This window comes from Patagioenas fasciata, chromosome 3 (assembly GCF_037038585.1).
Source record: "Patagioenas fasciata isolate bPatFas1 chromosome 3, bPatFas1.hap1, whole genome shotgun sequence".
Taxonomy (NCBI): domain Eukaryota; kingdom Metazoa; phylum Chordata; class Aves; order Columbiformes; family Columbidae; genus Patagioenas; species Patagioenas fasciata.
The window spans coordinates 50,059,529-50,082,504 of NC_092522.1; the positions used below are offsets into that span (position 1 = coordinate 50,059,529).

General features: G+C 36.7%; 1 protein-coding gene across 3 annotated transcripts in view; it reads right to left on the reverse strand.

Moving 5' to 3' along the window:
* Positions 1-544: 544 nt before the first annotated feature.
* Positions 545-22,976, reverse strand: part of FAM120B (family with sequence similarity 120 member B) — a 53,399-nt gene continuing 30,967 nt past the window's right edge. For 2 of the 3 annotated variants that reach the window (XM_071806330.1, XM_071806332.1), the window contains exons 7-11: positions 14,570-14,776; positions 10,535-10,643; positions 9,215-9,328; positions 5,255-5,312; positions 545-3,942 (exon numbers count right to left, since the gene is read on the reverse strand). In XM_071806330.1, coding sequence (XP_071662431.1) covers positions 3,933-3,942; positions 5,255-5,312; positions 9,215-9,328; positions 10,535-10,643; positions 14,570-14,776 — 498 coding nt within the window. In that variant the 3' untranslated portion in view covers positions 545-3,932. The remainder of the gene's footprint in view (positions 3,943-5,254; positions 5,313-9,214; positions 9,329-10,534; positions 10,644-14,569; positions 14,777-22,976) is intronic. The other variant, XM_071806331.1, reaches the window with a different exon arrangement.

Sequence of the window (22,976 nt, forward strand, 5' to 3'; positions counted from 1 at the left end):
TAATAAATAAATCCACAATTTCAGTGAACATCTGATGAAAGGCATGTACCCAGTGTACAGTCTAGAGAAGACAGTAAACGATACAGCCAAACAAGAAATACAAATGTTTTTCTTCACAAACATAGGTTCCTTCACTTCAAATCCACAGGTCTGTTTTTCCTCTGTCCTGTACCCATTCAAAGTAACCCTGTAGTCCACATGTTAAGGAAACTCTACTAGACTGGAATCTTTACGGTCATGTTCTTATATATGATGTCCTTCTACAGTTCACAAGCTTTATTGTACTCTGACAAATTTAAAGTTCAGTAAGAGAGGAAAGTATCACCTCTGTTTCAACTTCATGCTTCTGCTTTCACTCTATGATTCCTGGTGGGGAAAAAAAAGTCTTTTGGCTTGGAAATAATAATAAGCAGCTTCTGCTTATGGTCCAACATTAGGAAGAAAAAAAAAACTCACAGAGAAGCCGCCAACTCTTCAGTAGTCAGGGTAATTATTACCAATAACTCACAACATACAACTAGCACAGCAAAACTCCCACTCTAACTGTATTTAACTTTGTTTATTGAGGCCAACAGAAATCTTATATCATAGCCTGAAGAAGGAATTACCAAAAAATTCTGGCACACAGTTACATTCTTTTCAAATACACTATTATACATCATGAGATTTCTGAAACTAGAGGACTTTCCATAAAACTCAGACCACATTATTCTAAAATGTCTGAGGAGGTAAAAAAAAATTAAAAAAGGTGGTAGTACAATTACAGTCAGTGACAAATCGATAGAAAAAGGAAGCAGGAATGTCTCTCCCACGACAGGATCCCTGGAATGCAAATCAGACACTGCATTGTGTGAAAATTGTGTCTGTTCAAACCTTTAATAGAACTAGAAATCCTGTATTGCTGTCAATTTATTTTTTTAGCTGGACTGTTGCTATATGCAGAGTATGAAAAAATATATTTATTGGGTTACACACAGAAAAATTCATGCAAGGAAATTATAGTATTGAGTTATGTATGTCTGACAATACTGTTCACTTTGACATAACATGTATAGTAAATAGGAACTAAGTTCCACTGACAATTGACTCAAAGGAGTTACCTGCACAAGGCCTAAGAAACAACATTAACTGAATAATAATGGACTAAAAACAGAGTTTAAATCAGTAATCACTGTACCATAAAGATCAATGTAAATTATACTACAGCTATACTACTTCTTCTAAAAATAAATTTCAAAATTAGAGCTAAATTTGCTCTTTGGAGTATAAAAATAATGCTTTTTCGTCACACCAAACACTTCTGAAGACATTTAATCTCAAGTCCACTTATACACTATTGTAAAAATACACATATTTTCAAAGTAGTAATAAATGCTGTGTGATGAGTAATAAACCAGTGAAAATGGACACAGGAGATCACAGAATCACAGAATGTTAGGGACTGGAAGAGATCTCAGAAGATCATCTAGTCCAATCCCCCTGCTGGAGCAGGAACACCTAGGTGAGGTCGCACAGGAATGTGTCCAGGCGAGTTCCGAATGTCTCCAGAGAAGGAGACTCCACAACCTCCCTGGGCAGCCTGTTCCAGCGTTCTGTTACCCTTACTGAGAAGTTTCTTCTCATGTTTAAGTGGAACCTCCTGTGTTCCAGTTTGTACCCATTGCCCTTTGTCCCATCATTGGTTGTCACTGAGAAGAGCCTGGCTTCATCCTCGCGACACTCACCCTTTATATATTTGTAAACATTAAAGAGGTCACACCTCAGTCTCCTTTTCTCCAAGCTCTTTAGAGCCCCAGCTCCCTCAGCCCTTCCTCATAAGGGAGATGCTCCACTCCCTTAATCATTTTTGTTGCCCTGCACTGGACTCTCTCCAGCAGTTCCCTGTCCTTCTTGAACTGGACACAATATTCCAGATGTGGTCTCACCAGGGCAGAGTAGAGGGGAAGGAGAACCTCTCTGGACTTACTAACCACCCCCTTCTAATACACCCCAGGATGCCACTGGCCTTCCTGGCCACAAGGGCACAGATACCTGATTGCCCTACCTGTGCTCTGTCTATTTACTCAGATCTCCTAGGACTCTCTTATCAGTATAGTGTGAAATCACAGTGCCACTAATATCTGGAAAAGATGCACCAATGATGTTAACAGGGAAAAAAAAATTACCTTGTGTGCTTCAAATAACTGAGTCGTAGGAAAAAAAAAAAACAGTGAATGCATGTAAAATGTCTGTTAAGTTTCCCCTTGATTTAAAATTTCCTCCAAAATTATACTGGCCAGAGGCTCACACTGACACCTTTACTTTGAGGCTAAAGAGAGATGTAAGGTCTGGCATAAACTATAAATGTTTTGTAAATTACTCACTACATACAGAGGAGAATTCTAGGTATTCCAGAAGAGGACTATGCATTTAACTCAGCTCTGAAACACCCCCACATAACAGGACATTAAAGCTGTAGCCTTTTTGTACATAGAAACTAATTTTATGACTTCCTGGAATGTTTTAGTTACTGTTTTCTCATTCTCTGAGACTGAGGAAGTATGAAAGTAAGAAAAGTAACATTTTTCAACTATGACATGGTTATAAACACTTTAAAAGTATACATTTTGTCTGAGAATGGCCACTTTCAGCCTCATATAAGCATAGAAGTTTAACAGCCAAGACATTAATTGTTTTGCAACAGAACCAGATTAATTAATGAAATTAAATGTACAGCTTTCTTCAACACACAGGACTGGCCTTTACATTTTAAACATAATTTTTAATGACCATTTTTCATAACTGTGTCAGCAAGGTTTGTGTGAAGTCCTCCAAACAACACTATCTGGAACCTAAATTGTATAATAATTGTTTCACAATATTCCATGATTTACTTCTCTAAGCTATATGCTAAAATGGAACTTAAAATAAGGTATGATAAATTTCTGATTAGAGCCTTCCCACCACCATTTTTGAAATACTGATGAAGGTTTTATGATCTTCAGCATACATAATTTCATAAAAAAACAGCTTCTTCTCTTATCCATTTTCATCTGCTTTCAGTAATGAGCAGGGTCACCTGGGCGATCTAAAAGACAAACAGTTGTGAGGAGCCAAATAAAACACGTGAACATCAGCACTGAAACAATTTAAAAAGTTATAGCCTGTTGCAGAGTAAGATTTTGCGATCTGTATTATGCAGGTGATTAAACTACCATAATGATGTGTTCTCGGTTTAATGATCTATGTATAAATTATTCAGATCAGCACTTATGTTTTGAACCTTAAGTCTTAAGGCAAGCATTAAATTTTATAGCATCTGCTCCTTTGTTAGTATGGGTCATAAGGCAGTTTTCAGATATAAATCTAATATTTGAATGCTTATAAAAATAAATAATCCTGACAGTAGTACACTAAGAAGCCTAAGACTGAGATACAGTTTCTATATCAGTAAAATCTAGAATGATGATTATGAGAACTACAATAACAATACACTAATCAATATTATTCAAAACGAAAAAGAAAAATAATCCAAGGAGTGGATTTTCCAACATGATCAACATTAAAGGCCACAGTTCTCTGTGTAAATACAAAGTTTTGCCCATGTGCAACACCACTGACTTCACTGTGTGGAACAGTTGTCATCCTCCATAACTAAACATGCTCTTATGAAAATCCGCAAACTGTACCAGATTTCAAAACTTGCTCTTAATATTTTGCCTCTGTCTTTGCACAGCCTCTTTTTTTGCTGCTCAGTCTTTCTAGAGAGCAGGAACAGGACATCAGGCTTTCATTTTTTTTTAATTATATACCTTCCGTATGAGAAGAGAGATTATTCTATAACATCATGTACTCAAAATAGTGAAGCAAAAACTAAAGATACCGTGATTCCAAAGCACATAAACAAAGGAAAACCCATCAGTTCCATAAACATCCTCTTGAGCCAACCCAATTCAAAGATTGCTAGAAACCAAAGAAAAGCATGAAATTGTTGAAGATTACATAGATGGAGACAATTTTCAGTTAGGTTGAGATGAAGAGATAAACATGGCTCTAACTGTGTCACCCACTTTCTAAGTCACGTAAGTGTTGTTGACGTTTCTTTTCCTCTGGTACAATTTTTACACTTCATGATTTAAAATGGGATTTCTACATAACTGATTCATTTTTGTTTCCTGAAGACAGAAATTAAGTAAAGTACCCATGATTATTTTTAACTGAATGGACATGCAAATGGAAGACATAAGAAAGTTGCTGTAATCTCTAAAACAGTTTCTTAAGAAACACAAGTAATGACGAAGGGCTTTTGTGGCACCAATTTACCAATGTATGTTCCTATGATGCTGTTAAAAATGCATGTGCTCTGTTATTTTATATTTCTTTAGTATTATTCATATTAACTACATTTAAAATGAATTAATTTTATAATTAAATACATATGTCACTGAAATTGAATCACAAAGTAAAATATATCAATTTTTAAGAAATAATTCTGAAAATGTGTGTTTAAATTAGAATTCTGGACAGGAAAAAATACTTATTTCTCATAACTATTATTCAGTACAGATGTAAAGCATGACAGATTTTCTCTCCTCAGCTGTGATGTGGTTCACTCCACACAGCCAGCTGAGACAGAAAAAGTTGCTTAACTACAAGTGCCAAAAGTAAGAGCAATTTTTGGCTTGTCTAAGAAAGCTCTGCATTTTAAAGAAAGGTTATTGTGTTTCAGTGGCAGATGATGTTTACATCAGTGATGCCATGTTTCAAACTTTTCAAAAGGTTTCAGTAACAATGGTATAACCTGAAAAATAAAGGTATAATCCAAAATTAAGACACAAACCACAATCAGCATGGGTATGCCGCATTATGCATGGTGAGCAAACTCTTGTAATGTACACAACTATAATGAAAGTATGCAAAACTTACAGTCTAAGTCTTAAAACCTATACTCAGGAATATCTAATGATGTTGTAAAAACACTTGAAAGTTTCCAGCATCAAAGGGACAGAACAATGTAGCTATACTGGGATGCCACTGGGCTTCGGCTGGTACCTTTAACTTAAGTTTTAGTGATCCCGATCTCACAGCAAGCTTAGACCTAACATGACAAGTGATTAACAAGCTGAATAGCCTCAGGTTTGAGTGATTTCCTCCACAGTCACATGGTTCTGTTACTCTGTAAAGTTCATAAAAAGAGGCTCTCACAGACAAAACTTATCTCAGTGGTAACTATCCCATCATGTCAGTTTGCTACTTGCACATATGTTGTCCTTACCAAGGAGGAAGGTGGAACCTTCTCCTGCAGTCTGGATGTCCCGATCCATATTCTCTACCTGGAGGGAGCAGGAGAGGAATTAAATATTTTTAATTAACATAAAAGCAGGAAAACAAGATCTTATTCAGATAGCCTGCAAGAAAAATTACACTTGCACATATTTTGAAAAATGAACACATCTCTCTCCAGTTGGTGTATAATTATGGCTAGTAATTTGAGATGTTGGAGGATAAAGTCAATGGCGATGTTGGTCTTCTTAAAACTGTTAGACCACTGTAACTTAAAAATCTAGTTCAATTAATGTGTTGGGACAATGAATCATACATGTTATATACACTGTGGTTGGTAGATCAGACTGTGTGAATTCAGGAAAGGAAAGTACACTATTCAGAAGCAGACATAAGCTATATTAACAAATATTTTCATCCTGGTTTAAGTGTGCCTCTGTACAATACTGCTTTAGTTATAGATTTCTATAAGAAAAGTACTACTCAAACTGTAAATGAAATGTTTTCTTCAGCACCAAAGTTCTACCAAGTCCCATTTACATTACAGTTCTATCAAAATCCTATTTATGAGAAACAGGCTTGAACATAGAGCATGCAACGCAAGTGTGGAAGTCTTGATTAAACACTTACCAAACAAAAACTTGCTACAAACTCAGATCCTTCAGTATAGTTGTATTATGTTCAACTACATGGTTAACGGTGTGCTACAACTCAAGTGGCTGTACCCTTTTGGTGCAACTGCATTCCATGAAGAAATGGGACTCTGGATAATTCCCTTTTGCCTTGGACAAAAGAGTTTCTTTTGAGTGAGACATACTTCCAGTGATTCTATTTTATCATATCTTAAGTCCTTGACATTAATCTTTCCTTTCCTCTGAAAAAACTGCTTTCACTTTTCCATAAAAGGTTTTCTCCAATACCTTGTTTTTAAAGAAAAACAAAACACTTTTGAAAATGTGATATTTTCTAAGTTGAATTCTTTAAAAAACAAAAGCTGCCCATCTCCCTTTTCTTATTCTTGTAAAATAGAGAGATGTAAGAAAAACAAGGCAAAGGTGGATGGAAACAAAGAAAACTAACCTATTTTTTTTGAGATAACATACTTTTCTTAGGCAGAATATAGTTGGCCTCCAAATCCAAAACCCTCTAAATCCAAGTATGAAATTGTCAAAATGCTCCCCTATTTCCTCATCTCACTGTTAATAATTCTGGGTCCACTATACAGGGCATTCTGATGTTTACCTTATCACCATCAGGAATTCTATATCCTTGCCAATACCTTTCACTATTTCTAATGTATTAGTGTATCCTTGATTTCAACCATTCATGTTGCTGTTACAACCAGTCCCACAGACACTTTCTCCCCTATCGCCTTCCCTCATCTTCAGTTCATTTTTCAAACAGGTTCTCAAATACTAGCATGAGAACCATTGTCCAAATCACCAATATTTTTAAATACAGCTATAGAAGTATATAAGACAGTGCACAGGTAGGGTTAGACTTTCTAATTTTCTTTTCTTTCTAGCTTTTGTACATTGATTCAGATCTAGGTGGTAATTTGTATGCTATGACAATCTTGTGTGTATCCATTGGACTGATGAAGAGATTGACAAACATACTCAGTAGTGTTTTCCATAGTTCTTAGGGCTCAGTTTACTTTTAGCTATTTGTAGAACAAGGTAACAATGTGACCCCAAACAACATATCAGTGGTCTTAACTGCTAGTTAATGAGGTTTTGTCTACCAATAGGCTATATGGCATGTGGTGTGCTGTTTCAGCCACGAACCTAGAATCTGGAAAGTCATGCTTTATTACAGACATCTATGCTACCTCAGGCAAGATTACTTTAAACACAAAGTACACAGATTATGAAGTGTTGCAATGCAAAGTTTTATACCTCAATATTGGAAACCTACCCTTAGCTTTACATGAGATACCTACAATCTGTTTAATAAGCATCAGAAGGAACAGACACTCACAATGGGATACACAAAAGTCAGCGTGCTAAACAGGAAGTCTTCTAAATTAACAAACAAGAAACATCAAGGAAAATTCTACCTCCCTGTGAGGCTTAGTTGTCCTGCTCTGAGGTACAGGGATGCACTCTTCATTTGTGACATGAAGCCAAGAAATTTATGAAGAGAATATTAAACAAATAAAATCAAACCAACCAGACAAAAAAACCCAACAAACCCACAAGTCCCTGAAAACCCAAAAAACACACAGCTGAATTCCCTCCTCTCAAAATACAGCTAGAGGACGAGATGTTAATTACAACAGATCAGTTGTAATTAAAAAACGAGGGATGCCCAAGTTGAATTCTTGTTCTGCCTGAAAAGATTCTAACAATCATTTCAAAGAAATATCAGTGCTTCTGAGGTTTATGCTTTCTAGGTGGAAGCACCCTGTCCTCCACTGCTGACAATCACATTGTCATGGGATTCTTAAATGTTAACTGATCAGAGAGCGTGAAGGCTGCCTAATTGTTGAGTACACTCCTGACACAGAAGATTTGGGTCCTGTGCTTACTGTTCCATTACTTTTTAATGCATTTTATCCAATGATTTATATATAATATACAACAGCAGGAACCATAACATATACCATGGGAAGGTTTATAAATGGTGAGACAGATAGATAACAGTAATATTACTAGGAAGTTTTATCATGTAAGCTATAATGGAACACAAAATTACTACTCTTTTGTTCTTTTTTCTCTCCTCTTGGTGAGATACACACATATAGCAGAGACAACAGCTACATAATGAAGCAAATCAAATACCTGTTTTAATATTAGCCAACTCAGGAAAAAGAAACTTTGTAAAAATGAGACATTTTGGCAGATCAGATCTAAAATATTACAGGACTCTTTTGTAAGGTATATATTTTCCAATAAGTCTATTTTACTTAAAACAGACACAATTTAACCACATTAATGGGATCGTGTTTTAAAGAGCATCCTGAGGCTAGTAAAGAGGGCTAGTGTATAAGAAGTGTATTTGTTTTAATAATGGTACTGAAACACGTTTATAACACAATTCAGCACAGTGGAACTTTGTGGAATTCATGAGATCTCTGGAGCTGGTTAGAGATGACACGACCTCTGAATAGCAGGCTTTTTGAGATGGTCACATACCACACTTTACTGTATTTATTTATTATTTGTCCTCCCTAATCACATCATTACATCAATCTTCTTTGAAAAAATCACCTGGAAACAGAAGAAATTTAGACTCTGCAAACTTAATAACTGACCTTTCTCAGACACTTCTCTTCCTTTTGCTTATTTTATTTAATCTACATGTATATGCTTCGAGTCATAACGATGAGGAAGTAAAACCGAACTCATGTCAGCTCAACAGTATTATCCACAGTGATGCTTCACTGAAATGTCTGTTCTGTCCAATAAGTGAGATTGGTGAATGACTTAAGATAAACTTCTGCTGAGACAAAACAAAACTAATATTTGTATTACTTAGGTGATGATCTGGATGCTGAGACTGATGTAGAAAACCACTTAAGAATATGCTTAACTTTATTCATGTGCTTAAGTATTTTCTTGAAGTATGAACCAAGATCTGCAGCTAAAGACTTCAGACAGACACATACACACTTCTGTGCATCTGCGCCAATTTGTTTGAGAACTATTACGATTTCAAATACAGTCATCAGCTGAGACCAAGCATGGAAAGTTTCAATACCACATGAAAGCTTTTTTCTCAGAATACTGCGAGTAAAAGAAGACTCCAGATTATAATGCTACGTGCTACTTAACCTTGCAGAGTTAGTTTTTGCTAATGGTAGTACACAACCACAACTGATAAAAGTTTTGTTACTGACTCCTGTGGTCACAGGAGTAACTGCGTACACACAAATTGCAGATAGCCATAGAGTTGTTATACTGTTGATGGAGATGATTTCAAATACACACACACGAACATATTTTTTTACCTTGTGGTTGACGATTTCTCCGTGGAAAGCCCCTCATCTGGTTATGGTATGGAGGAACAAAAGAACTTCTGTGTGTTTGCTGGAACCTGGGATTATATTCTCTTTGTCGTGTTCCTGAAAAACAGTATTTACTAAGCAACTCTGACTATATACAAGATTAAATGAAGAAAAAGACAGCATTTTTTTTTTTTTTTGGGAAACAATATTTCTTAGTTTTATGCCAGAATAATTATACACAACTATGTTTTTTGCAAACCAAAGCCAGCCTAATAAGCATGGTTCTTGTCCTTATTTCCATCTATGCACATCATGATTACAAGCTGTTAACAAGTGTATTTAGAAACCAGACCAAAATTTTATGACACAGATTTGAAGATGGCAGTCATTAAAACAAAACAGAAATCTCTGTCCAAACTGGAATCACAAATCATAATTAAAATGTTTAAGTACAGCTCTCAAGCAATAGCAGATGCTAACAGGGTCTGGTATCATAAATCACCATGAGATACCCTCAGTTTTGAATGTCCAGCACCAGTGTGGTGTAGTACCACATCAGAAGTATTGCTGTCACGTAATGCACAGTACTGAACTAGCAGCAAATAATTCATCTGTTGTAATTTGCTCAAGGATTTTTGAAGGGGTCATTTTCATCCTCACAGGCATTATAATTAATCAGGTATTAAGCAGGTACCAGCATAAACACTGAGATTCAGTGTGAATTATTTTGAAACCTCAAAAGGCTCAACATTCAGGCTGATTTGTGAACGATGCTGAAAATCCTTTAGATGTTTTCTTTTTTTTTTTTTTTTTCCCCTGAAAGTCAGGAAGATCAGGTGGGGAAAACAAATGTGTTTAGTAAACTGAACCACAGAGTTAGGGACAAAAAAAAAAAAAAGTCATTCTCTAGGTTGCCCAAAAGCTTTCTTGTATTTTGAACTGTCAGTCCCATAAAGAGTATTCTCTCTTCAATGCATCACTCAGACCTTCAACTACCAATGTTAAAAGAGGGCCCCTACAGGAAAGGAAGAAAAAACTTTGAGTCATCTAGTTCCTCCTATAAAAATAATTTGTCACTGAATTTGGCCATGAATGATATTTACTGCCAGTATCTCACTAACTATGTAGCTAGATGGAAGTGGTTTTTAAGCCGAACTTGAGTAATCAAATTCACATGAATTCCTAAAAAACGGATCTCTCTTAGATCTCTCCTTTAGTTTCTTAGAGAAAGACTACAATTTAGCTTGATGGGCTACCTACGTAATTGCTGCTGCTATTAAAGGATAATTATCAGTTTACTGGGAAAATTAACACAATGCCAACCTGTGAAAAATCCATTCCCCCTTGGTCTGCTCTGTATTGTTCTTTTCTTCGCCATGCAAACCTTGCAAATGAAAGACTTCAGATTCTGGAAGGGTGTATATAAAGACTCCTGCAGACAACAGGATTAGAAATGATGACTGTTCTGCTTTTCTCACTTCAGGTACAGCACAAATCAATCATGTACACAACAACTAAAAAATTTGTCTTACCCTCATACATATATGAAGGTGGTAGATCTGGTTTGCATTTTTTCAGGAAACAAAGTTCAAACATTTCATATTAAAAGTTGATCCTTGGAGGGATGAGTAGAGATGCAGAAGGAGCATTTTCCCCTTTCTCAGTGAAGTTTGTTTTTCTTCCTACTCACATTGTAAATCACTTGCTTCCCTATTCTATTACCTTGCATCTGTAGATAAACTTCACTTGACTTCCATCGGCAGATGGTTAAAGCCTCCAGATAAGGACTGATTAACTTATGGAAAACACACCAACGAAAAACAAAGTGTCTTAATTTCAGATATTACAAGCAAAATTTAACAGAGTAGTAACACATCAGCCTCAACTCTTGACTGATAAAATACTACCATGTCTAAAGAGAAACAAGGGAATTAAATAAAAATGTATACCTTGTGATGTGATGAAAAGTTCTACTGTCAAAATGACAAGCTGAAGCTACTTAAAGACACAATACTAAGAGATGTGATATATTCTTAACTTTCACTGACTTCAGGGAGCTCTGAAGAAGTGTCAGATCTAATAACCTTTTTATTGATTTGTACTGGGCATGTGGGCAGTAGTACACATTGAAAAGAACTATGAAAAGATAGATTTTTAGAGCAATAGCAGAATTTATGATTTTCATAAAATGGAACTGATTTTTACAGGATTATAGTTACTTTTTGTAACTACCAACAAGGCAGAGGGGGGAGCAGGAAGGAGGGGACAGAATTACAGCATAAGATAAAAATCCAACAGGTGTCAAGATAGCAGCAACTAGAGAAGTTTCTTAAATTAGAGGTAGAGCCTGAATCCGTGAACTTTCCTATCACATTTTTTGAGTTAATCATCTTCTTTATAGACCCTTAAGCAAAACCCACAGATATTTTTCCCCACACAGAGTACTGTCTGTGAAGAACACCCACTAACGGGAAAAACCTTTCATTATATTACTGGGAGAACAAATTCAGAATGTGTTTATGAAGGTTGGATGAAAGATATGACAAAACATATCACTTAGGTTGACCCCATTAGGTAATTTGGTTTTAATTTTAAAAAATTGATCATGAACACACTCATTAGTGAGAAGCACAATAAAAAGGCTAATAAAGTGATAATATAATTGCCTCACTGTTTCGTGAGACAATTATATCCAATTTTCTGTGTGGATAAACAAACTAATATGATTACTGTTATGAAAACCAGAGAACTAGCATAATATGAGCTTATAATTTGTTTTTTTAAAGAAAGATGGCTCTATTTTTGATTCTTATCAGAAGCTTTCAATTTTTTATCTTTAGCAGCTGCTAGGGGTACAAAGAGCTGAGCTACGCAAAATCTTGCCCACAAATGCATCAACTGCACTTAGTTTAAACATTTTATTTTAGTACAAGAATCTGTGGGAATCAAACCACAAAATGTTGAAAAATTCTGGAATATGTGTAAATATTTAACCAAGATTGTATTTCTACTGTGATTTTCATAAACTTATTAACTGTATTTAAGTCCATCATAATAAAAAAAACACTGATTCTGAGTTCTCCTGAACACCCTGAAGTAATTGTCCAGATCATGGAGAAGGGACCTGAGGAGTTAAGAGACAAGTATGGAACACCAAAAGAAGTCATTTTTTCCTATTACTTATCTTTTCTATAACCAAACATGCCATGCAGTATAACTTTTTCTCTTAATACAATGCTGTAGCTATCATCATATTTGATTTATGGTGCTCAGGGGTAGATTGTTAGCAAACAAGTGCTGAAAGATCTTGGCTTCCAATGGTACACTAAGCTCTGCCAGGAAATAAGTACCAGTTTTATTTATTAAAGTTGAACTTATAATAATAGGAAAAACCAGTCACACATGCTTGTTGCCTTGCCAGTGTCCCCAGCTAAACTGGCATCTCTTGGCAATTCTCCCAAAAACAGATTCTTGCCTCAAACTGATAAGCTGGAAAGCTATTTTATTATTCTGGGAGCAATCTCTGCCATATATGTACCACAAAATCGTACCTAAACAGGAAAAAGGTATTTAAACTACTCTAAAAATTCACGGGGATAGACTATTTTTTCCCCACAACAGAATAATTTATCTGGGGTTTATTTAAACTAGAGTATCAGACTTTAAAAAAAAAAAAAAAACAAACTAACCTAGATATTTAAATTGATCAAGCAAATTTCCATCTTTCTTCTAGGGATCTAAGTGTCTTCATTTATCTTTCTTCTAAGGCAGGTTAAAATATAACTTTAACCTGACCACATTGGGATTTTCAAATGTAAGCTAAAACATACTAGCTAACACATCTAAAAAGTCCTCTTAGGCAATATCAATTTTATTCAGATTTAGATACATGCTGTAAAAGTTATTCTCTAACCTGAATTCTACCCAAATGGAAAAGAGGTATCAGTTTAACATAGATTCGTACAGTTTTACATTTTCCCATTTATTCTTTAGACCCTCTATTGTTCTGCAAAAGTCCTACATGAAAATCTGGATGAACCACTGGCCCAATCTAAAATCTACTGAAATCAACAGACCAATTGATAAAAACCACAGGATTTGGATAGAGGTTATAGTCTTAATCATATGATTGATTCCATATGGAAAGGCTTATCCCACTCCTCCATGCTGAAAACACACACATTCCACCCACCCACACGCGTTCCACTCATCACTCCAGATCAGGATGGTGTGTAACTGGACACAAAACTGGAACAGAAAACATTATACAACAACTGATACTGAATGCAGGAGATTAAAATAATTCAAAACCGAAAACTTTCTTCTCTGTAATCACTTTTATATATGTTAACCTCAAGTGATATACATAACAGCAGGTAAAAATATTCCAAAGGTAAAATTTTCAAAAGTAATTAAACAAACATAGGGTTTTCAGTCCCACATTGAAAGGAGACACATAAATCAAAGGTCTTAAGAGCTGTCTACACAGCCGAGTACAGATGAGAGCAGACATAACCAAGCATCTCTCCACATAGTCTGTGGTGCTGGGGTATGAGCCAGGTCTGGTCTGAGGCTTCACCAGTGCATTAGCAGAGCCTTGCACCGGCCTAGGAGACCCTGGCTCGGCCACGGTGCCACCCTCACACATCACACAGAGCCCACACCCAGCAGGACTCTGCTGGTATCTCCCTGTCCTCGCCTGGGCAGACATGCTTTAAGTCATATTGTTTTTTTGGCAACATAGCATGGAAAACGTACAAATTCCCAGCTTCTGAAAAGCGGGATTGAGAGCTAAACAAGGACTTAAAGGCACAGGAAGGTACTTGGTGAGATTCTAAAAAAATACCTAGATATATACTTTCCTCTGATTTCCAATTTCTCTTTGAGTTCACCAAACCTTCATCTTAAAGTTTAGGTTCCTTAATACCTTTAAAAATATCATTCTTAAACACTTCAGAAATTATAACCAGTATGCTTACTTAAAGACATTCTTAATATATTGCTTAAAATCTTACAGGAAAAAGATCTCATCCATATCTTAGCACCAGAAAACCATTACATTTTCATTTTTTTAAATTGACAACTATTCTGACACTTCCTTACATTATTTTCTGAGTAATGTAAACAAAAATAAAGGTAAAATTATAGCTTCCTTCATAGTCCCAGTATTTCTACTTTTTTTTTTTTCTTTTTCTGTTTTTTTTTCTTTAAATTTTGGAGGGGATGGAAAAGGAATAAGAGAGGAAAAATAAAAATAAAGGGGTCCAGTGTAAACAAGTATATTAAAACAAGCAACAAACATGGACAGACACATTTTTCAAAGCATATAGAACTGCCCAAGAGGATGTTTTTACTCACATTGCCTTCCAAAAGTTCTTCCATAGAGCAACCTTGGTGCGACCGCTGGTATTTTTCTTGAAAAAGTTTTCCATCAAACACTTCCCAAGGCATCAAATCGTCCATTCTGAATGGAAACCCACAGGCACTATTGGCCATAAGCAAAGTTGTAAGGCCACGAACAATGACAGCACCAAGATGTACAGCTCTGGAGTCCACTTGTGCAAGCTGTTAACACCAAACAAAAAAACAATGTAGGCCTCACAAATCAGAGAATATAAGCAAGCTTACCATGCCATATAACAATGCAAACAGCAGAGCACATGCTAAACAGTCCCAAAGTTGTGACAATGATGGTCCTCTATTGCACAGCAAATTAATCAAAGGATTCTGTATCTAGTTTTATTCAATAAAGTAAAAGAAGTGAAGTTTTTTTAAACAAATACAGCATCTCACTCAAGTTTTTAAGATTGATGCATTCAAAATGAAAATGGAAAGACAAAATAAATGGCTAATCTCCACAGTATTTCTCAAGCATTAGCAGTTCCCCAGAAAGAAGTCTATTAGTGGAATGCAAAACATGAACTGGGAGTAAAAAATGATGCATACAGTGATCCATTAACCTTCCACAGTTTGATCAACTGGGAAATGATACAGCACTTAGAGATCAGTTAAATTATAAGATTTGACAGAACAAAGTTTATTGAGCCCAAGCTTTTATTTTAAACACATTAAAATTTCCTCTGACTGCAGTTTGAAAGTCAAATTACTTCACTTCAACATGGATGTCTCCAGAAGAAATACTGGAATGTTATGACAACATCCAGAAAATGCAAAATGAGAAACTCAACAAGACAATTAAAACTCACTGTCAAAATAAACTTGATCGGTCAATTTAACATCCTGCTGCAGCAAGGCATAGCAAACTATAAAAGACTTGAGTCCAATATGGGGAAAACCATGATTTTAAGTATTGTGTAAACAGTACAGAGCTCCTCAGTGGGGAATACCTTTTCCACATGCTGTATCGAAGCAGTCGGGCAGGACCAGGAGGGATTCATAACAGAGCAGCCATCGATACTGTAAATCTGTGGCAGCTGATATACCCTTACAGTACAGTTTTCCTTACAGTGTGAGTTATACCAGGAATGGAATAGCATCCCAAATAGTCCAGAACAGAAAGGATGAAAATGTGGTTCAAATTTGTCTCAGCCCAAGTTCTGAAGAGCTGTGAATTGTTTGTTGGAAATGCAACGAAAAGGGTCAGCCTGTTTTCACTAACAGTAACAACATCTTACATGTTGAAAGATCCCCAAAAGACTTATAAGTATGCATATATGCCACAAATGTCCTATTTAAAAAAATGACAAGTAACAGCAGACAGCATGAAATGTTGTACTACTAGATCAGAACTTTTTCACCCCTAAGGCCCATATAACAAAACAAGGAAACCTTTACTAGCAACAAAGCTTCTTCCAAAAGAGACAAACCCAATAAATCATTTGGAGAATACAGCTAGAATTTGGTCAAGGGCTTAGGTTTTCTGTATTATTATGCAGCAAGCTGAAGTTTGTTGTATAATTTTATTATGTGAGACTGAACCACAGACAAGGTGCAGGAGAGTTCTGTTAACCTGACTTGAAGGTAGTAGGTGTACCTCCAGTGGCTGTTTTTTCTAGCATGCAGAAGAAAAGATGACCTAGAGATGATGATGCAATCAAAAGATACCAGGCAGGATGGTCCAGAGCTCTCCTGGAAGAGCAGCTTCTGCCTCCAGTGATTCCTGGAAAGGCACCAAGCTGGCCCTCAGGGCACTGACCCAACATGACACTCAGTATTTGAAATTCACCCAACAGACAGCTGAAGACAACCACTGATGCACAGGCAAATGCAGACAACACTAAGTTGAGCAGTCATTCAGAAAATGAAAGGCCCATCCTCCCCTGACCATGACACTTCATACTTGAGTAAAAGAGACCTTCTTCTCCCCTCCCTTTAAAATAAAAGTATCTTCAGCATGAGATCAAGCTATGTAGTTTCAGGAAGTTATTGCCTGCAGATGTAAGCTATCATTTTGCCAGCTGAGACTCATAACTACATGCACACTCATAGCCCTCTTGCTCTGGCAAGTAAAGCAGGTTTTCACAAAGCACTTACCAATGCCAAAAGGTACTTGAAAGAGAAACATCATTTAAATGAACTGGTGTTGTTTGTACTAAAGTAGATTGTGAGCGTGCACACAACCAGGTGTTATGAGAGATTCTTACAATGCCCTAAACAAATTGTTTCTGATCACCTGATCAAATCTTGAGACACGCTGAGAGAAATGAGTCCACATCATTACAAGCTTTAAAATGGAACCTGCTTGGTTTGTGACCACAAAGAAAGACTTCACGAGTGGGAACTACAAAGAGTAAGAACTGCTTGGAATCAGAACTCCCTTTTTTTTTGTGAACTAATCCAGCTGGGGAATTCTTTCAGAATTTATGCACCCTGGTCTCCCTTACAACACAGCAATAAATGGAACTAGAAATAACTTCAGTAAAATACTTTGGCAGGCACTTAATATAGGTAAAGTATTGCTCTTAAGCTATAAGGAGAGGGACATGTCAAGCTACAATTAGCAGCAGAAGCCAAGAGTGATAGAAGCGCACCAACCAGATGAATCAAACTTGGCCAAATTTGTATCAACATGATTTATGCCATCAATAGTCACTTTATTACAGATCTGTACAAAACCAGACTGAAATTTCATGCCATACAAATCAGTATCTTGTCACTGAATTAACAGTGAATACTGATAATGTCAAAAGATTTCATTGCTGAAAACAAACTTTCATGAAGAAGGATGAAAACAAGTATTTAAGCTGCTGGAAAGAAAACAGTAAATGCTGTCATTTGCAACAAGCAATTTCCTATCTTCTCATTTAACAGCTGTGTACTGTATGACTATTAATTCATACCTTTCTGTCATTTATTGACAAAGATGCTTTTACTTTCTATTTTAATGCCACTGGTACCAAGGATGTAAAACAGCTGTTAGAACAGATTACAAATACTATATGTGGATGTTGGATGCCATCTGGGCCATTATCGTTTGTTTTACTCTGAAAACACTAAGTACATACCCAACACAAATATGTGATTAAATCAACTTTCTCCAGTGATGTTATTCAAGTTAGTGCAAAACAAACGCATACGTATTTGCAGAACAAATGTCTACAGGATAATTTGAAAAAAAAATGCTTTTGATGGTGATGTACAAAATAGTAAAATATAGAAGAGGACTCTGAGTGCTGTCTCAAGGTGGAGATCAGTGTAGTACAGTCATTGATGCTAACCCTTCCTTCCACCTAAGTGAGTACGAAGTCTGAGCCATCAACACAATCCTAGTTCTGCTCTTTTCAACTACAACTGAAATAAAAGGATAAAATAATGTTGCCGGTGACAGGTTTTACAGGTGGAATAGTTCACTGTCTCAGGATATCAAACCAGAACTTTCCTGAAGCACTAATGTAATAGGGGCAAATGAGGGTAACGCTTGTCTTTTTTTAATGGAAATCAAGATTGGGAAAATCGAGGCAAGAACTATCAACAGTGATTCCTTTATTTCAATAAGACAGGAAATATATTCACTATAGGGTAGTTTCTATTTTCCATATCTTGTGATGAAAAACAAAGAAAATGAAAGCACAGTAACTCTATAACAATGAGCCCCTGCACATGGCAAACCACAGACTTGCTTTGCCATGGGAATGCTCACAACTGCTTGGTGTCTGCAATGCAAAGACGTCATGATGAGGAGAAGTGGAAAATTCCAAAAGAAAAGAAGGTCTGCCTTCCAGGGCATTACACCCTAGAGATTACTTCTTATTGGAAATTATGCCTGTTCTTTTTACTATTTTTATAAACTCAGGACCCAGTGAATCATGCGAGATACACCCGCTGCTGCTACTCCTACCACCAGCTGATGAGATTTGTTGTGAGAGAGCTGGGGTGTGCGTGAGAACAGCTCCTCCTGCACCAGCTGCCTGCACTGTGCCCCCGCTGCTGCTCCTGCCCACGCAGCTCCCCACCCACTCAGCCTTTGGGGAAAAAGATTACCTTTCTCATTTGCGAACATTAACTGAAGACCGAGAACTCAAAGCTCACAGTCCTCTAGTATCACTGCAGCAGACATTACTGATATCGTGCTTAGAAGGCCTGAGCTGAACTGGGGAAGCCCACTTGAAAGGAGCGAGAGAAGTGCCACCGTACCCACACCACTAATGCATAATGTTTTTTCCCAGCAATGTGAGATATGTGTTTGCTAGAAGAGCCATCACCACAGACTTCTCTCATACCATGCCTTTTTCTTCTCTAGAAACACATGGCTTTAGTCTGTGGACCACAAGTTCGGGCTGATCTCTGTGCTCATGTGCATCCTCACTGACCGCAGAAAGAGGCTGTGCAAGAAGGAAAGTCTTTGCTCACAGAGGCAGTTTGCAATCCAGACCCAGAGACTGCATATCCTGCTGAGGAGTTCTTTCTTACAGGAAGAAAAATACATGGATCTCATAAATGAAATGCAAATTTCCAGTTCAAATTACACCTGATTAAATAATAATAGTAAAAAATAGCCAGGATGTAAAATTACCTTTATGTTTTAAGGAAATACAACTAGTCCTCTGAGTCTTCTTTGTGGATTCACAAGTTATTTTTTGACAGAGGTGTAAACTCTATCTTGTGTACTTGGAAAGCTGCACACTGTATTTTCAGGAACATACTAAAAACCGCCATGACTCCTTCACCACTCTACTCTATGGAGTTTAGAGGGTTCGAATTCTGTTAAAAGGATTAATAGGTCCTGCCACATGTGAACTGTGAGGGCAAGCATCTGAACATGCCAGATGTCAGCACACATAAATGAAGGCCAGAATCATACCCATCAGCAAAACTACCTCACTATCTTCATTTCTGGAAACCAAGGAGAAAGAGGAGGATATGATAATAATTTTACATTTCTTTACTTGTGCTACTTTACATGTCATCTGTATCTCAATCAACTAAATACTACAATTGAATTAAGAACTGGTTCCTTTAGTAGGATTTTTAATAATGTTCTGGTAACACACTTTGACAACCATCGATACAAGTTTTTTTCATTGAAACTTAGGTTAGTGTTGTTCTTACACATTTTATTACTTTTTCTAGTATGTTGCCTTCTTCCTGTGGTTGAGCTGAATGTAGAAGATATGACTATGGCTAACATTTTAAAATACGAATTTAAAAATAAATAACTTCAAAATTACACAGTTGGTTTTTTTTTCCTCCCCTCTTCTCCCTCCCCTCAAAGCAACATACTTGCTTCTGTTATAAAGAGAAAACTCAACACACAAAGATAGGTCAGTATTTGCTAATTTCTAGTTAAAATTAATCAACTGGAGAATAATAACTAAAACTCAGTGAAATTTGATCCAAGCAATACACTGCTAGAGTTCAAGTGAAGGTGATTAAAATCTGAGTACTTTCCTAGTTTAACTGGTTCTTTTTAGGTCTATTTGAAGTCAGTCAGGATATTGTCTGTATACTACTTACATTACCTTCTTCAAACCCACCTGTCTCTTAAATAATCAAATATTTAACCATAGGCAATTTGTGCCTGAGCAATAAAGGTAGCTGGTAGATCCTATCTCAGGAACTTGTCATTAAAACAGTAAGGCTTAGCTTTGCCAGGGAGAGGTAAGGCACATGGTGTTCCAAATAGAAACAGATGAACTGTCAAGTGATGATAACTTCACTAAAGTTAAATTCTCTGCAATGCAAAGTATCACTTAACAAAATATTTCAACCAAAAGACAGGAGTCCTTTCCTGAATTCCAGATCTTCCTGCCTTCTGCCATTATTATAAATTTTCAGTGGGAGTTGTCAAAAGACATTGTAAACCCTGTGTACTAGAATGATATGCTCTGTTCTTGAGCAAAGATAAACTGGTGCAATGGTCGTATATTAAAGGAGTGTTATCCTACAGAGCTGGGCTGGTCAAAAAGTGCATTTACAGTCAACTTTAAGTGATAGGCTGCTGGGAGTGTCATACCTCACCTGCTTCCTTGACCTGTCAAATGGAGAGGGGAGAGGAGCACCAGTATTTTGAAAACACGACTAAAGTTTATTCTGATAAAAGATTACAGCTTAAATTAAGCTCTTCCTGCTTAAACAAGGTGTGTGCAGAGGAAAATAGGGATTGAAGAGATCCTATGAGGGCATCTGCTAGGACAGAAACTAGAAAAACCAGTTTTTAAATACTTCTAAGGCTTCATGGTAAATATTTAGCAGTAAACAATCCAATTGTTTAGTGTTTATATATTAAGGAAAGTTTACTTACTGTGTTTTATCAGGAGTTTGATGTAAAATGATACCTCTCTGGGGAACAACATTGTTATTTACATTAAGCAAAAAACTCCAATGAAGTCAATCTACAAAAAGCTTCAAAGTTACTTTTACCTCTAAGCACCCTATGAAATAACAACAACAAAGTAATACTGCTAACCAGTCTGCAACCAGATAATCTCATTCAGTTCCAAAAAGATTGCTTTTCATTTCTTGTTTCATTTTCAAAAATATCAGTGTTCAACAGAGCTCTTAATCCTTTCTACAAGAAAACCTAACACAAATGACATTTCTGTAATGATTAATAACACCATTTAAAAAGCTTAGCCCCTTCAGGTTACTTGCACACAGTTATGTAATGGTTAGCACACTAGCACCTGCAAAAGAGATTAAAATAACATTACTTTTCTTATTTTGGCCACAATTGCTTGACTCTGAGCTAAACAATTACAGGGCTAATGACAGTCCATAATACATGTGACAGTTACAGAACATTTACATAAACTTTTGAGTTACAGTCACCAGGCTAACCATCTGACTGTAGCCCATCCAGCAGCCACATCCTTTCTGTAAAACTGAATGGATTCATGAGGGTTTTCATTTTTACTGTCTTAAATACATACTCGAGTTTTTGGTGACATACTTCTCTTTGAGCTTCCTCACCTTTCTCTCATGTAGATAATATTGGCTTTCTTTGGTATTAAAATATACGTTACTTGTTTGGGACTCTGAAAACTCTTCTGACCACATTTTCTTTCTTTTTTTTTCTTTTTTTTTTTTTTCTCCATACATTAGTCAAGTGTGGAATTATGAGAAGGGGATCTATTGGTGGCTCCATCTGCCTTGCAACTAATGAAGTTTGTCCCTGATGGTGGACAAACTGCTGAGGTGCTCCTGGTACGTCTGCACCAGGAACTGATGAGCTCTCAGGGTGTCAGCCACTACCACCTGTATGTGCTGTCACTGGCACCTGAAAGGGTTCAGTAACTATCTGAAATTTTTTCCCATACTTGTAGTAATGTCTCCCTCTCACCTGAATGCCCTAGTAAAGTGATCTCGCATCAAAGCTTCCTCCTGTTGGACAACTGAGATTGCCTTCCCCTTCTCCCCAGCTGTCTATTTAAAACAATCAACAGTAACTTTTCTAAAAGACCCCTACATCCCTGTCAAACACAGCTGAAACTACCCAACATATTCAAAGTTATTAGGACACAAAGAGAAAAGATTTTTAAAAATGTACAAAAGGTCACTTCACTCTCTTAGTTCCAGTAACTTTCCATTGTAAGCCTTCAAGGACCAGACTTCTTCCAGTCTCTTACTTTCTGACACTCATTATGTACTTCCGTATTCTACTATACACTGACTAGCTCCTTTACCGTGGCTTCATGTGCCACTACCCGCATCTTGACTACAGTCCCCATCTAAAATCCTTATCCATACCATACCCCAGCCCTCTCCCTTTGTTTTATCGTAGGACTGGTCCACAGAACAAAGCTTTAGAAGTAAAAATTCTGTCACCAGCGCAACTGCTCGGCAGAGCGTGCTTGGCTGCCTTTGTTGATGCAGCGTGTCCCTGCACAGCAGCAGGCCATGCTGGCAAACGATGGCTTCTCAGGGTGCCACTGGGTGGTGGTCTCTCTTGTGGACATTTTGTAGCATACTCTGAAACCATTGCCACGGATTAAGATAATCATTGTGACTACAAAGAAATTTTGATAGGTGGGAGTTCACTGCTAAAACTATCTAAGGCTTACTAGCCAAGCTTAAAAATCAGTTTTTTTCTCTCCCCAGAGGCAAAGTAGAAGTTGAAGATATATTTAATTGTCCTAATGCATGACCATTCCCTCTCAAGCTGTTTAGAGTATATACTTCATAAGGCACTGACCTATTTGCCACTGAAACCAACAGAAAGACTAGTAAACTTCAGCAGAATTAGACTAGGCAAAATAGAGTACATTTGAAGCTGTACAGCTTCCAGAAACATTACTACAACTGTTACTAATGTCATGTTTGGTATACAAGCTCTTAAAATAAAACTGTCATTGAACCTAGTATAGAA